This window comes from Mobula hypostoma, chromosome 20 (genome assembly GCF_963921235.1).
Source record: "Mobula hypostoma chromosome 20, sMobHyp1.1, whole genome shotgun sequence".
Lineage (NCBI taxonomy): Eukaryota > Metazoa > Chordata > Chondrichthyes > Myliobatiformes > Myliobatidae > Mobula > Mobula hypostoma.
In genome coordinates, this window is record NC_086116.1 from 59,489,810 (window position 1) to 59,505,504 (window position 15,695).

General features: G+C 36.8%; 1 protein-coding gene across 1 annotated transcript in view; it reads right to left on the reverse strand.

The window, feature by feature from the left end:
* Positions 1-15,695, reverse strand: part of lrguk (leucine-rich repeats and guanylate kinase domain containing) — a 161,749-nt gene that overhangs the window by 121,727 nt on the left and 24,327 nt on the right. Inside the window, exons 6-9 of the mRNA XM_063072199.1 lie at positions 14,666-14,790; positions 11,764-11,907; positions 8,649-8,729; positions 5,581-5,667 (exon numbers count right to left, since the gene is read on the reverse strand). Coding sequence (XP_062928269.1) covers positions 5,581-5,667; positions 8,649-8,729; positions 11,764-11,907; positions 14,666-14,790 — 437 coding nt within the window. The remainder of the gene's footprint in view (positions 1-5,580; positions 5,668-8,648; positions 8,730-11,763; positions 11,908-14,665; positions 14,791-15,695) is intronic.

Here is a 15,695-nt window from a genome sequence, read left to right on the forward strand (position 1 = left end):
ACATCAACAATATAAGATATGCAGACGATACCACTCTAGTAACAAGTGCTGCAGAAGACCAACAAATCCTCCTCGACAAAGTAGCACAAACAAGTGCAGATTTTGGTCTAACCGTCAACTGTAAACACTAAAACCAAATGTATGGTAATATCAAAACAGCAGGGTACGCCCAACTGCCAATTGTACATCGGCAACCAAGAGATTGAACAAAAGACCAGCTTTAATTACCTTGGTAGCTTTATATCACAAGATGCTAGAAATAAGAAGATTTGCCATTGCCAAAACCAACTTCCAAAAAATGAAACCCATTTTTACCAACAGACACATTTCTATGATAACAAGGATTAGGCTACTAAAATGTTACATCTGGTCAATCTTACTGTATGCTTCTGAAACATGGACTAGAACACCAGAACTCCAAAAAAACTTAGAAGCAACAGAAGTGTGGTTTCTTAGAAGAATGCTGAAGATATCATATAGAGATAGGGTAATTAATGAGACAGTACTCCAACGTGCCCATACAAAAAGATCTTTAATGTGAACCTTAAATAAGAGGAAACTTAAATTCCTGGGCCATGTCATCAGAAAGGGAGAAATAGAATGCCTGGGAAACACGGAAGAAGAAGGCAAAGAAGAAAATATATGGACACTGTGAAAGATCTAAGTGTGCGAGATATCATTGACGCTACGTGGGATCGTTTGATGTGGAAAGCCATGATCGCCCAAGCGTGTAATGCGCAAGGCACATGAAGAAGAAGTATTTCATTTGCCATTTTCTTGCCCATTCTCCTAACCTGTCAAGTCTTCTGTGGCCTACCTGTTTCCTCAACACTATCTACCCTTCCACCAGTCTTAGTATCATCTGCAAATTTGGCAATAAAGCCATCCATTCCATCATCTAAATTATTAATATACAGCATAAAAAGTGGTCCCAAAACCAACCCCTGCAAAACACCACTGGTCACTGGGTTTGAAGAAGCCTAGTCTGTTCAGCCTTTCAGTTGTAACCCTACGGTTCTGAACAATGTTTATCCACTGCCATTAAATGAAGAACAGAACTACACAAATTATTGCAAGCCCAGTCAAACTGAAGTTGTATCCAAGTTTAACTTGACTTCCCTACTTTCTAATTGTGTCACTCTGGTACTAAAATACAGTTCACTGCTCAAATATATGAATACACATTTTTAAAAAAGTAATCTTCCTAATTTGTAAGATTGCTTTTAACGGTTTCTGGATAAATGGACATATAGCGGAGCGTCCAGAGCCTTGTACAATACAAGCTATCTATTTTAGAGGCAAGGACAATCTGGAAAAAAAAGGTTTTAATCTAAGTTATTTGATGCACTTTCTTATTGAGATTCCAGCATTGATACCCATCCTTAAGTCATGTCCATGCCAACATCAAGTTGAAAAAAAAATCATCTGGGAATCCTACATTAATAGCTTGAGTTTAAGTGTGAAGTAGCACACTGATTTCAATTTGATTCTAGCAATAATCAATTTTTCTTCCATTGTGTCTATAGGGTAGGCAATAAATAAATTTAATCTAATGTACCTGAAGTCACAAGCGATTAATCCAAATTGTAAATTAAATAATGTAAAGATGTCATTTATAAATACTCAAACTTAATTTCCACAAAAAAAAGTATAATTAAAAGTTCTCTCTTCCAATCAAAATTAATAATGGAACATGGAAATACAGTGGATTCCGGTTAACTGGGACACATTGGGACCAACGCATTTTGGCCCAATTAAGCAGCTGTCCCAATTCGCCAAAGTTTCATGGAAGTACTTAAAAAGGTATAAAAAAGATAAACTACCATTTAATTGAGTAGCAAAATATGTATTTAAATGAAATATAGAACAAATTAAAACACTAGCAATACTACTACAGCACTATAAAACTGTGTGTTAGTTCCTAATATTTATTGATGGAGGAATTTATCTGGCACGTTCTTTTGATTGACTGTAAATGAATCAAACAAATCAGTGCAGGTCCCTAGTGGATTGCCTTCATACAATGCTATCAACAATTGCAACCTCCAAACCTTCATTTTCTCTGTAACATTCAGGATGATTGTTGATATCTTCAAATTTTTTTATAGTTCCTATTTTTTTGTAGTTGTTTAATTTTCACTCTTGGCTATTTCTGACATTTCACAAGCCTGAATGCTTGAAATCGCATTGAGCAAAACATTATTTTTCGCTGACTCACAGTGACAAAAATCATATCTTTTTGAACATAAACACATGCAACTGACACTATTTAAAAACTGCTTGCTCTAAACACAGTATAGTGTCTAAATGGCTACGCAAATTAGTACAACTGACACTGGTTAGGAACTGTCAGCATCAGACTCCTGCCACAATTAAGTGGCATAGTGTCCCAAATAAACAAAGGGAATCCCAGTTATCTTCTTGATTAGTTTTTTTCCCTCAAGAAGTGGCTGCCCTGATTAATCGATGGCTCAATTAACTGGCATCCACTGCAATTACATTCTGTGATTTTTCAATTGTAATTACTGATGTATTATAAGACGTAGAGTCACAGAGTCATAGAAAAGTTCAACATAGAAACAGACCCTTCGGTCGATACCAAACCACTTAAACTGCCTACTCCCATCAACCTGCACCAGGACCTTAGCCCTCCATAGCCCTACCATCCATGTACCTGTCCAAACTTCTCTTAAACGTTGAAATCTAGCTTGTATGCACCGCTTGTGCTGGCAGCTCATTCCACACTCTCACCACCCTCTGAGTGGAGAAGTTTCCCCTCAAGTTCCCCTTAAACATTTCACCTTTCACCCTTAACCCATGACCTCAAGTTGCAGTCCCACCAAACCTCAGTGGAAAAGGCATGCTTACATTTACCTGATCTATACCCCTCATAATCTTGTATGCCTCTGTCAAATTTCCTCTCAATCTACTATGTTCCAAGGAACAAAGTCCTAAACTACTCAATCTTTCCTTCTAACTCAGGTCCTCCAGTCCCGGCAACAGCCTTGTAAATTTTCTGTTTACTCTTGCAACCTGATTTACATTTCTCCTATAGGGAGGTAACCAAAACTGCAAACAATACTTCAGATTAGCCTCACCAACATCTTATACAACTTCAACCTAACATCCTATCTCCTGTACTCAATACTTTGATTTATATAGGCCAATGTGCCAAAAGCTTTCTTTATGACTCTATCCACCTGTGACGTCACTTTCAATGAATTATGGACCTGTACAGTATTCCCATATCCCTTTGTTCTACCGCACTCCTCAGTGCCCTGCTGCTCATCTGTAAGACCTACCCTGGTTGGTCCTAAGCAAGTGTAACACCTCACACTTGTTGGCATTAATTTCTATCTGCCTTTTTCAGCCGATTTTTTCAATTAGTCCACATACTGTTGCAAGTTCTGGCAGTCTTCCTCGCGGTCCACTACACTCCCAATCTTGGTGTCATCCGCAAATTAGCTGATCCAGTTAACCACATTATCATCCAGATCATTGATATAGATGACAAACAACAATGGTCCCAAAAGTGATCCTTGTGGCATTCCACTAGTCACAGGCCTCCAGTCAGAGAGGCGACCATCTACTACCACCTCAAGCTTCTCCCACAAAGCCAATGTCTAATCCAATTTATTACCTCATGTTGAATGCCAAGCGACTGAACCTTCTTGACCAACCTCCTATGCGGGACCTTGTCAAATGCCTTACTAATGTCCACCCAGGCAACAGCCACTGCCTTGCTTTTATCAACTTTCTTGGTAACTTCCTCAAAAAACTTATTAAGATTGGTTAGACACCACCTACCATGCACAAAGCCATGTAGACGATCCCTAATCAGTCCATGTCTATCCAAATACTCATAATTTTTGGCACCACACATGGATTACCATCTGATCCTTCATACTTCGTAAGTACCTCAATTGCTCCTACCTGCTAATACTTGCTATGAACTTCCATTTTTTCTTATCTCTTGAAACCCAAGGTTCCCTAAACTGTTATCTTTACCTTTTATTTTGACAGGCATATACAAGCTTTGTACTCAAAATTTCACTTTTGAGGGCCTCCCACCCACACCTTTACTAGAAAACAGCCTGTCCCAATGCACAATTGCCAGATCCTCTCTGATACTATCAATGTTAAGAATCTCAACCTGTGGACCAGACCTATTTTTTCCCATATTTACTTTAAAATTTATGACATTATGATCAACAGATGCAAAGTGTTCCCCTATACAAACTTCTGTCACCTGTCCGTCTTATTCCCTATTGGCAGATCAAGTATCGAACACCCTCTTGTTGGGACTTCTTAAGATTAAGAAAACTTTCTAAAATACATTTGACAAACACTATCCCAATTAGTCTTTTTACAGTATGGGAGTCCTTGTCAATACGTATAAAGTTAAAATCACTGACTCAAACAACCTTATGTTTCTTGCAGCATTCTACAACCTCTCTACATGTGGAATCTCAATCTTCAACAACACATGAAATCTTTCCCTGAACATTTTGAGACATTTCAGCTGCTGACTTCTTGGTTTCAATAAAGCTGTCTAATTCCACACCCATTTGAATTCGTTGGTTTTATGTAAGAAGTGAAACAGCAAGTCAAAATGCCTTAGAAAATAGTTAAGACAGGAATAAATCACAAACTTAATTAAATATGTGCAAATTTTTGCGCACTCAATTTATTATCAAGGTATATATACATCATTTTTTTACAGTACTGCAATCATCAAGCTCTGTTATAATTCTTGCAAAATGCTTTAATTCTTAGCCTCTGGTCATTCTAATATAACAGCTAACATAGTCGCCACTGAATTATACAGTTTCATAGAAACTGTTTCAGAAGAATTCCAGACACACTGAATCAAAGCATCTTGAAAGAATTTGGACATTATACAATAAAACCCAAATTAAATTAAGCACAGTACTTAGTGTGCTAAACTTCACCAAATTAATTAAAGACTGGTCATATTGACAATAAACACACTTAATTGACAATAGCCTAACAAGCGTCTTAAAAAATATAAGGCATTCAATCAGTTCCATTAATATGCCAATAGTTATTTGTACTGTTTGACCAGAAGTAATTTTTTAAATACAAAACATAAGGGGAAAAAATGAAGACTCTGACAATAACCATAAGGATTCAGACCCTGATCTTCTGCATTTTTGGAGAAATCTGGTTATCTAGTTAATGACCATGTTTTAAATTCAACAAAAAGCTTGAATGGAGGGCGGGGTATCAGTAATTGTGGCCCAATTTTGCTGGCAAAATGTTTTAAAAAGTGGTCATTTCCTACAATATTCTGAGTTAACTGTTCTATAAGGTTAACCTTCAAAACCTTACATTAAATCAGGACATCCCCAGGAAAAGCAAGCTGAAAGCAAAGGAAAAAAACTGAGAACTATTTAAAACTACAACATATTTGAATATATACAGGATGGAGAACCGATGGCTAGAATTTTGCAAAGAAGCATTTTTATTACAGATGGTTATGCTGCATTCCAGAATATTGATGACACATTTCCAATTCACTTGGCTTTTTAAATATTTTCCAAACAATTCTCAATTTACCTTATCAGATGTTTTCACTTGTTTATTATCCAGTTCAGTCAGTTTCTGTATGATGAAAAGAACCCATAACAAATAATCTGGGTTTCCCTAGTGGTATGAAACAATAAAAAAAGGACTGGATTAACACAAATACTGAAAATTAAAATACTATATTAAAATCAATCTATTCATGATATCTTTCAATTTCCTAAAGCAACCTTTTTGTTGCTCAGTTTTGTCTCTACTTTTGAAATACAAATTGGAAATTAGACATTAATGTCTAAGAAACTAATGCAATGCATTAAAGGACTTAAAAATAGCTGAGGTGCAAGATAGTACAGAGAGCCACCATGACTGAAAATAAATATGACAAGAGCAATCAAGAGGAAACAGCAAGATTGGTTTGAAATTCTGCAGAAAGTAGAGGTAAAGGCAAATTAAGGAATTCTACAGCTTTGTAATTTAAAAAAAGTTAGGATTGTTTAGTAAATCTCAAATTCAATATGACAAGGATGCATTGCAACTAATAACCAGTAAGTCTTTTGGAATGAAATAGATTTACTCTGAAAAATTAGAATACTATGAGGGCTCTTGTTATGCACTAAATTCAATATGGATCTCAGACAGAATAGCATTGGGAATACAATTGGTTTCAGCATCATTTATTCATGGATTCATTAATTCATTCTTTCATTATGTGTCGTGTCATATGACATGGGTGATCATGGTCTTAACCATGATTGTTCTTGGTAAGTTTTTCGGCAGAAGTGGCTTGCTGTTGCCTTCTTTTGGGCAGTGCCTTTATAAGATGGGTGATGCCAGCTATGACCGATACTCTTCAGAGATTTCTGTCTGGCATTAACGGTCGTGTAATCAAGACATCATATGCACCAGCTGCTCATACAATCATCCACCACCTGCTCCCATGACTTCACATAACCTTGATTGGGGGGCTAAGCAGGTGCCACACCTTGCCCAATGGCGATCTGCAGACAAACGGAGGGAAGGAGCGCTTTACACCTCCTGTGGTAGAGACATATCTCCACCCCACCACCCAGTTTATGAACTGCATGTCAAAATAACTACCAAGGTCCCAAATCCTGACCAGTGTTCTACATTCAAAACAAATGTACGGACTCTGAGAGATAAACCAAAAACTTATCTAGCTGTGATGCAGTTGGGCTAAATAGCCTGCTGAAACTCATACTTGAAGATTAATCATTTGATACCAGCATGGACAGAAGACTGGCTTTTTGTCATTGTTTGCCAGTGACTAGTGGTGTTCTGCAGGGGTTGGTGTTGGGTTCACTACTTTTCACGTTATATGCTAATGATCTGGAAGATCAAACTGATCGCTTTGTGGCCAAATTTGTAGATGATATAAGGAAAGGTGGAGCGTAAAGTACTGTTGAGGAAGCATGGAGTCTGCAGTAGGACTTAGACAGATTAGGAAAGTAGGCAAAGTGGCAGATAGAATACAGTGCAGGGAAATATATGGTCATGCACTTTGTTATAAAGTATAAAGATGTAGGCTATTTTCTAAATGGGGAGTGAATTCAAAAGTCAGAGGTGCAAAGGGACTTTGGAGTCCTAGTGCAGGATTCCATAAGGGTTAACTTGCAGGTTGAGTCAGTGGTAAGGACAGCAAATGCAATGTTAGCTTTCATTTCAAGAGGATTAGAATATAAAAACAAGGATGTAATGCTGAAGCTTTATTAGGCATTGGTCAGACTGCAATTTGTGCAGTTTGGGGCCTCATATCTAAGAAAGTAGTTGCTGGTATTAGACAGGGTCCAGAGGAGGTTCACGAGAATGATCCCAGGAATAAAAGAGTTAACACCACTAGATATGGGCCTCCAGTCAGTGATACAACCCTTTACTACCATTCTCTGGCTTCTCCTACAAAGCCAATGTTGAATCTAATTTACTACCTCATCCTGGGAAATAGTGGGAGAGTCTAAGACCAGAGGGCACAGCTTCAGAATAGAAGAACATCCCTTTTAAACAGAGATAAGGAGGAATCTTTTTAGCCAGAGGGTGGTGAATCTGTGGAATGTAGTGCCATTGATGGCTGTGGAGACCAAGTCATTGGGTATATTTATACCCGAGATTGATAGGTCAGAGTATCAAAAGTTGGGGGCTCAAGTGGAAAAATAAATCAGCCATCATTGGATTGCTGAGCAAATATGATGGGACAACTGGCCTAATTCAGCTCGATGTTTTATGGTAGCCTTGTATGTTTGGCCTCAAGAGTTGAAAGGTGAGTCACCTTGGACATGCAGTAGTTAATATGAATACGTCACAACTATGAATTAAACAAAACATACATCATTGATAATTTAAAATTCACAGTAAATCTTTAACACAGATGAGCATTTAAAAACTGTTGAACATATGCCATACACAGACAAAACGATTAAATATGCATCTTAATTCTGTAACACACCATTTCAAATGAGTGAATGTGTTCATGTGAGATGAGCATATTTCTTATTAATTAAAATATGAGCAAACTTAAATTATGCAAAAAATTTAAATAACATTGTTGAGTTGAAGAAGGTATTTGTTATGCAATGGAAGCTGTCATCCTCTCTGGCAGTGGGCTAGATGGAGTACTGTCTATTAACAAGTATGCCTCAAGCAAAAGACTTGCTTCAGTGTTTCACTGACCTGAATAGCCAGCAAACTTCCATGCAAATAACATCAGACAAGGTCCTGAATGCATTTGATGCTGCTGCACATGTCCAGTACATAAGAACATGTAAGACAATAAGAAATAAGAGCAGGAGTCGGCCATCTGGCTTGTTGAGCCTACTCCACCATTCAATAAGATCACAGCTGATCTGACCATGGACTCATCGCCATCTTCCTGCCTTTTCCCCATAACCCTTAATTCCCCTACTACAGACACAGAAGTAACAAACAATAATTTCTGTCCACAAAGCTTTATTAAACTGACAGAGCCCTCTTAATCCAAAATATTTGACACCTTTATTCAATATTTTAAAAAGTAAAATGATGCAATTAATAACGAAATTCATTTTACTTAATTCTCACTTTCATCATCCCTCTTCACCTTTCTCTAATACCTGTATTGGGTTCTTGAGTAGATTCAGTCCTCTCAAAAGCTGAAGGTTTCTCAGATGCATTATTTCATCCAGATCACTGATCTAATAATAAGAAAATTCAATATCGTGAAAAAGTCCACTTCCCAATTATTTTATTGATTTTAACTTGGACAGCAAACATCTTAACACATCATCAATACAACACTGCTAAAGAACAACATTCAATAGCATTTTTAAACAACACAATTTTAAATTATTTGCATTGCTTGCAATTTGTTAAAAATACTGTCCCACCTGTTAAGCTTCCAAAAGCTTTAAAGATGGCCATGAGGTGAATTGGATAGTGTTCCTAAATACCACAGCTAACTCCGACTAAATACTGGATGTGAATTAGAAAAAAAAGTATTTACTTTGTTAGAGGATTCAATAGTTGGGCAACAGGCAAGAGATTCTGTGAATGTGAAAGAGACTTCCAAATGGTATGTTGTTTCCCAGGTGCCAGAGTCAGGGATGTTTCAGATCAGGTAAAGGGGAGGAAGAGCAACTAACATTTGTAGTACAAATTGGCACCAATGACATTGCTAGGAAAAGGGATGAGGTCCTGAAAAGCAAATATAGGGAGCTAGGAAGGAAGCTAAAATGCAGGACCTCAAGGGTAATAATCTCCAGATTACTGCCAGTGTTATGTGCCAGTGAGGATTAAAATAACATTAAATAGGTGAATGTGTGGCAGAAGAATTGGTGAAGGAAGAAGGGTTTCCAATTTGTGGATCATTGGGATCTCTTCTAGCTAAGGGTGACCTATACAAAAGGGATCGATTTGAGGGAGGCCAATGTCCTTGCAGGCAGGTTTGCTCGAGCTGTTGTTGAGGGTTTAAGCTAGTTTGGCATGGGGATGGGAATCAAAGACATTGAATTTTTGAGGTAGTGACTGAAGAAATTGGTGAAGGTAGAGCAGTGGATGTGGTGTATACAGGTTTTCATAAGACCCATAGCTGTGTGGATTCAGAATGAGCTTGCCCACAGAAGTAGATGAAATGTTTTCTGCCTGCAGGTCGGTGAATAGTGGTGTTTAATCCCTGAATTTTTTTAGCCAGAAATTAAACTGTGGTTCTGGGATCAATGTTCCCTCCAAGGTGTGCATGCACACAAAGGAATTTAAAATGCGCACAAAAAGTTGTCACCCTCTACTTTGTTGCTCTGTTAAGTACATTTCACAATCATACACAATCACATTTCCTTTTCCTGTTTCTGATGCCGACCGTGCTGACAATGTGGAGTTTATGATGATTTGTCCGCAGATTTTAGAACTGGCTTATTTATACTGTTTTTATTGAAGAAATTATTGTGCATGTGTTGTCACTGGGCAAAGAATTGCACAGCACAAGATTTTTGCACACACTAGTCATTACAAATTAGAGGGAACATTGTCTGATTTTTATAAATGATTTGGATGAGAGAGTGGAAGGGTGGGACATGAAGGTTGGTGATAGGCAGTTGTCATAGATTGGATGCATTGATTGGATGCAAAGCTGGGCTGAGAAGGTCGAACTTGAAGATAGAGTTCAAGGTTAATGGCAAGATTCTTAGCAGTGTGGAGGAACAGTGGATTCTTAGATTTATGACCATAGATCCTTCACAAAGTTGTGGCACAGCTTGATAGGGTGGTTAAGGTGTGTAATCTTCATTAGTTGGGGATTGAGTTCAAGAGCTGTGAGGTAATGTTACAGCTCTATAAAACTGCAGTTAAACCACACTTAGAGTATTGTAGTCAGGTCTGGTTGCTTCATTATAGGAAGGATGGGGAAACTTTAGAAAGAGTATAGAGGAGATTTACAAGGCTGCTGCATGGATTAGAGAGCATGTATTATGAGAAAAGGGTGAGTGAGTTGGGGCTTTCCTCTTTGGAGCAAGGAGAATGAGAAGTGATTTGATGGAGGTGTATATGATGATAAGAGGCATAGATAGGGTAGATAGCCAGCACCTTTTACCCAGGGAGGAAATGATTAATCTGAGAGGACATTATTATAAGGTGTTTAGAGGAAAGTATAAGATGTGAGACATAGTTTTCCCCACCCCCCATATAAAGAGTGGTGGGTGCATGGAGCATGCTGCCAGGGCAGGTGGTAAAGACAAGATATGGTAGGGACATTTAAGAGATTTTCCGATGAAAGAAAAATTGAGGGCTATGTGGGAGCATTAGATTGATCTTGGAGTAGGTTAAAAGTATGGCACGACACCACGGTTCGAAGGCCTGTACTGTGCTGTACTGTTCTACGTCTAAGACCGTGGCCTAGAAATTCAATCTTGGATGAAAATAAGAACTAAAGTGCTGCCAATTTGTTCCAGTGGCACATATTTAAAATTTCTGTATGCTCAAGAGTCAAACTGTTAATTCCTGCTCCTATTATTGTATGCCTTTTTAAAAGCAAGACTGGCACAATCTACCAATCACAATTCGCAATCAATTTTACCCAGAGTCCAGGTTTTAAGTACATCAAAGCAAGCATTATGATTGAATTTATAAACAAAAACATAACATAGTTTTTATATAACTTCTATGCATTAGATCCAACCCAGATGGAAACAATGAAAGGTCCTCCTCTCTCTAACTGTTATGTGAACCCACATGAAATCTGTTTGTATGAAACTAGTTTTAGTTGATAACAAGCATGGAATATGAACATAAAATAACTCATCAGCTGACAATCACATTCATAGGAATGCAGCAATGGTTATTATAGGAAATAGAAATAACACATCGGAGAAGTGTGCTCTTTCAGAATTGGAATTATTGATGTTGCAGGACGTGAGGTTAATGTATCAAGACAGCATTATGAGAACACTCTGTTCTGCATCTGACATATTCTGTAGCAGACCTGGAGTTGTTAGAAGGTGATAGTAAGTGACAACAAAAGAAAATATTTCAGCTTAAAAAAATCCTTCCACAGAACCTCACTACCTACACCTTAATTACAATAAGCCCATTTTTCAAGCATGTCTTCATTCCATAAGCACCAACACAAATGTTTGAATAGGAACCAGCAGGCTGAAAATATACAAGAACGTATGAATAAAACCTAGGTTGAAGGGTGAATGGGTAAATCTTACGTTCTCACTCTTCAGAGATTGTTACCTGATTGTTCTCTAGATTGATAGTTTCCAGCAGATCATGGTCCTCCAATCCAATCAGAGTTTCTATTTTATTGTTCGACAAATCAAGCTTATGTAGGCGTTTCATATTTGCCAGTCCTTTCACATTAATGAATTGATTACCTTGCTGTGAATAAATTTATAGTTCAGGGAAAAAGAAAATAATTACCTTTCAGAGATTAGATATTTTCAATTTTCGATATTCCCTGAATATACATATAGTAAACATTTTTGAGGGGTGTAAGTTGCAAAGTCTAATTCATCATTTAAATTCTTACAGAACAAAACAAGATATGAAGAACTAGTAAGTCAATCATTACTTGAATCATTTAGTTAAGATTTTAAATTGAAAGACTTGGGACAATGGATGCTACATTACTTGAGGCAGTATAAGGCAAATATAACCCTTAGAAAGGCAAACATAACCTTTAATTTGGTGTCAAAAACAATAATTCAGAAAGCAAGGTGGTAATGTTGAATGTCTAATAGTTGGACTATTCTGTAAAGATTTGAGGCATACACTGTGGGAAAGAACTAACGGCATTGAGAAGCAGCACAGATTTACTGGGACAGTACCCAGAAATAAGGGTTAACAGTTATCAAAAGAAACCTGATAAATTATTTGACTGAAGGAAATTTAGGGATAATCTAGGATACTTCAATATTATAACAGAGTAAACAGTCACAAACTGTTCAATTAGAGATTTACACTGCAAAGAGAAAGCTCAAATTTAAAATATGCACAATAAGAATTAGGAGAGTTTTAAAAACATGATATACAGCTGGAAATATGAAAATCTATTGAGATACTAATTTCATAAAAACTATGTAAGTGCTTCAGAGGGAGAAATATTGATAAGGAGTGGAAGCAAAAATGTAAGATTAGACTCTTTTCCTTATATGGACAATTTTCTGAGTTATAAAAATCCATATTCTTACAAACATCAAAAAAGTCACAATCTGCAAACAAAACAATCAACATAGTATGGCTTCCCTCACAAAATCAAACTTACTAGAGTTTCATTGCAAAAGAAATTAATTATATTATCTTCTAAACCTAAAGAGGAATGCAAACTTGGCATATATTCAAGGCAAGGAATTGTCTGTCATAATCTCAGACCCAAAATAGCCAGACTCCTTTGAGTGCTCCTTATTTAAAGAGCAGTTATACTTCCCTTCACTGCAGTGAACATATGGTGCTATATGCCAGCATTCTGGAGGCTGTTAGTAGTTGGCATGTTGTAAATTCCAATTAAAAGATTAATAAAGACTTGAATATAAAGAAGGTTTAATGACATAACTGAAATTTGCCAAGGAATTCTGTGGGTCTAGATAATTTTTAATTGGCATCTGAACTCTCTTTGAAATTATCAATCACTGAATCTGATATTTATTCCAAAATATTTTATTTTACAAATACGTATTCACCAAGGAATTAAAACCTTTTGGTAATTTATCGCTGTTTCAGTTGTGTTTGCTACAGCACATAATATTTCTATGCATTTTCACATATGCACTTTATCAGGAAACAGAGGCAAGACACAGTAATCTGATTCTAAACTGCTCTAAATGGTATTTCAAATAAAGGGTGCAGAAACCACTTATTCTCCAATTCTCCCCTTACTCTGTTTATTTTTGTCTAAACTAATAACTTAGTTGAAAACTTAATTGGATCAAGGAATAGAAAATTAATTTTAATATTCATTTAGGGATACGGCTATTACTAGCAAGGCCAACATATGTTGTCCATTTCGAATTGCCCTTGAGAAAATGAATCACTATGTCTGCTAGACTTGCTCTTCTTGATAATAGTGGTCATCAGTTTAATGTAATTTTGGTAATGGTACAGATTGCACGAAGTTTGGAAAAAATACTATGGATAGGCTGTTAAGAGTGCTGCTTTGTTCTGTGTGATTTTTAAGCTTCTTGAGAGTTGTTGGCATTGCACTCATCCAAGCAAATGCAGATTGCTCCATCATATTCTAGACATACAAGGCATTTGGTTTCTGATCTGCTTTTGCAGCTATACTACTTTTGTGGCTGGCCTGGTTAAGTTTCAGTCAATGGAAACTCTCAGGATTTTGCTGGTGGGAGACGTGAAAAAGCTTTATGATGGCTTAGTCAATCTCAATAGGTGGAAGACACCACTCTTCAACCATGTTTTTAAATAGACTACAGAGAACATATCTCCTGAAACAAAAGAGAAGGTACTTTCTGTTTGTGTTTTTAACCTCTTTTCTATCTACTACAGTATATACTATTTACTCATGGTGGGTGGTGCCCAGTTGCCTGAAGAAACAGATAGTTAAAAATATGTGGGAAGCACCTAGATTCTGAACACAGCAACCTGATGCTGCCTAAACTGAAAATGCAACCAACTTATATTACAGAAAAGAAAGGAACTATTGGTAATATTTAAAGTTTGTCTCCCCCAATTCTTAATAAAATATATTTTTGTCCTTGATGAGAAAACAAAAAGAAATGGATAACTATTTATGATAACTACAAATGTAAAAAAACATTAATAATAATAACGTATAAAGCATTTTTCACACAATGTAGATCAAAGTGCTTCACAATGGGAGAAACTGCAAAAATAAAAGTGCTAAAGGACAATATTAAGAGATAAGTTTTGAAAAGGTAAAGGATTTTGACAAATGGTGAGGATATAGTCCTATCAAACCCCAGAGGTTTGACAAGGGACTTTTATTCAGTAATTATGCTTACAGGCTACAGGATCTAGCCTGTGGTTCCTGGCAGGCAATCTCTTCAGCATCAGAAATTTCAGGAACAATTGGCAACTCTTTTCACTTTTGCTCCTCATCCTTTTAAAGAAGACAAAGTGAAAGAAAGAAAAAACAAGTCTATATTAAGACAAGACTTACAAGAAAAAGAAATTTAATTGGCAAGTAGTCCAGGCCACTGATTTCCAAAAGTCTATTTTCTGCCATGTTGAGATAGGTGAGACTTTTACAGTTCTGCAAGCCTTCAATTGCCTGTATTTGATTGTCTGTGCATTAAACATGAGGAAGAATACACCAGAAATATTAAATAATTTATTTACCAAGTAAAATTTGCTGTCCAAGTAAATTCTGCCAGTTCAGTTTCTTTTTTCTTCCTAAATTATCCTTGAGGAATGCACAGGGCGGAGTAAGTAGACTAAAGGAGAATTTATCACATGTAGTTATGGATGTGAGCCTACACATTTGGCCCTTACCCTAATGGAAATGCATGCGTGTCACCCCAAAATTTCTTTGCAAGACCCAGCTTACACACCAGACAGAGAGAAATGGTAGTCTTCCATAAATATGACTGGAGGTTCTTTACTTGAGCAAAGGGAGATTTTCCCTTCCAATAACTAGCTTTGCTTATGTTTGAAACTTCTAGTAAAATACGATGGCCTGCCCAAGTGCCTCTGATTTATCAGAGAAGTCAAAAACAACTGGCAGTGGTAAATCTTACTTCGTATCTTCGGATCTTCTGCTTTCAAGTGATAGAGCAGGATTTTGCAACACATTGAAAGAAACATGTCATTTCTGCAATGCTGCTGAATAATCTGCTGTGTATTCCAAAATTCTAAGATTTAATTTGCTTTTGTAATAATACTGGTCTGTTTTCTTTATCATCTGATATTTTATCATTCAGGTCCACATCTCCCAGTATGCCTCTTCAAAACCCTCATTTTCCAATATGTCTTTAAGCCTTTGTGCTTCAACTTTCTTTTTAATATTAATTCCAGCTCTTCATTGAAAGTGATTGAAACTTATACCCAAATATTTCTAACCCCATTTATCCCCATTTCCATTGCCTCCTATAGTCACTCAACCACATCAATGAAGTCCTGCATTGGTTGAGGTTGACCATGGATATTGTGTCCTAGCTGTCTACATAATATACAAGCTTGTACACAAGGTA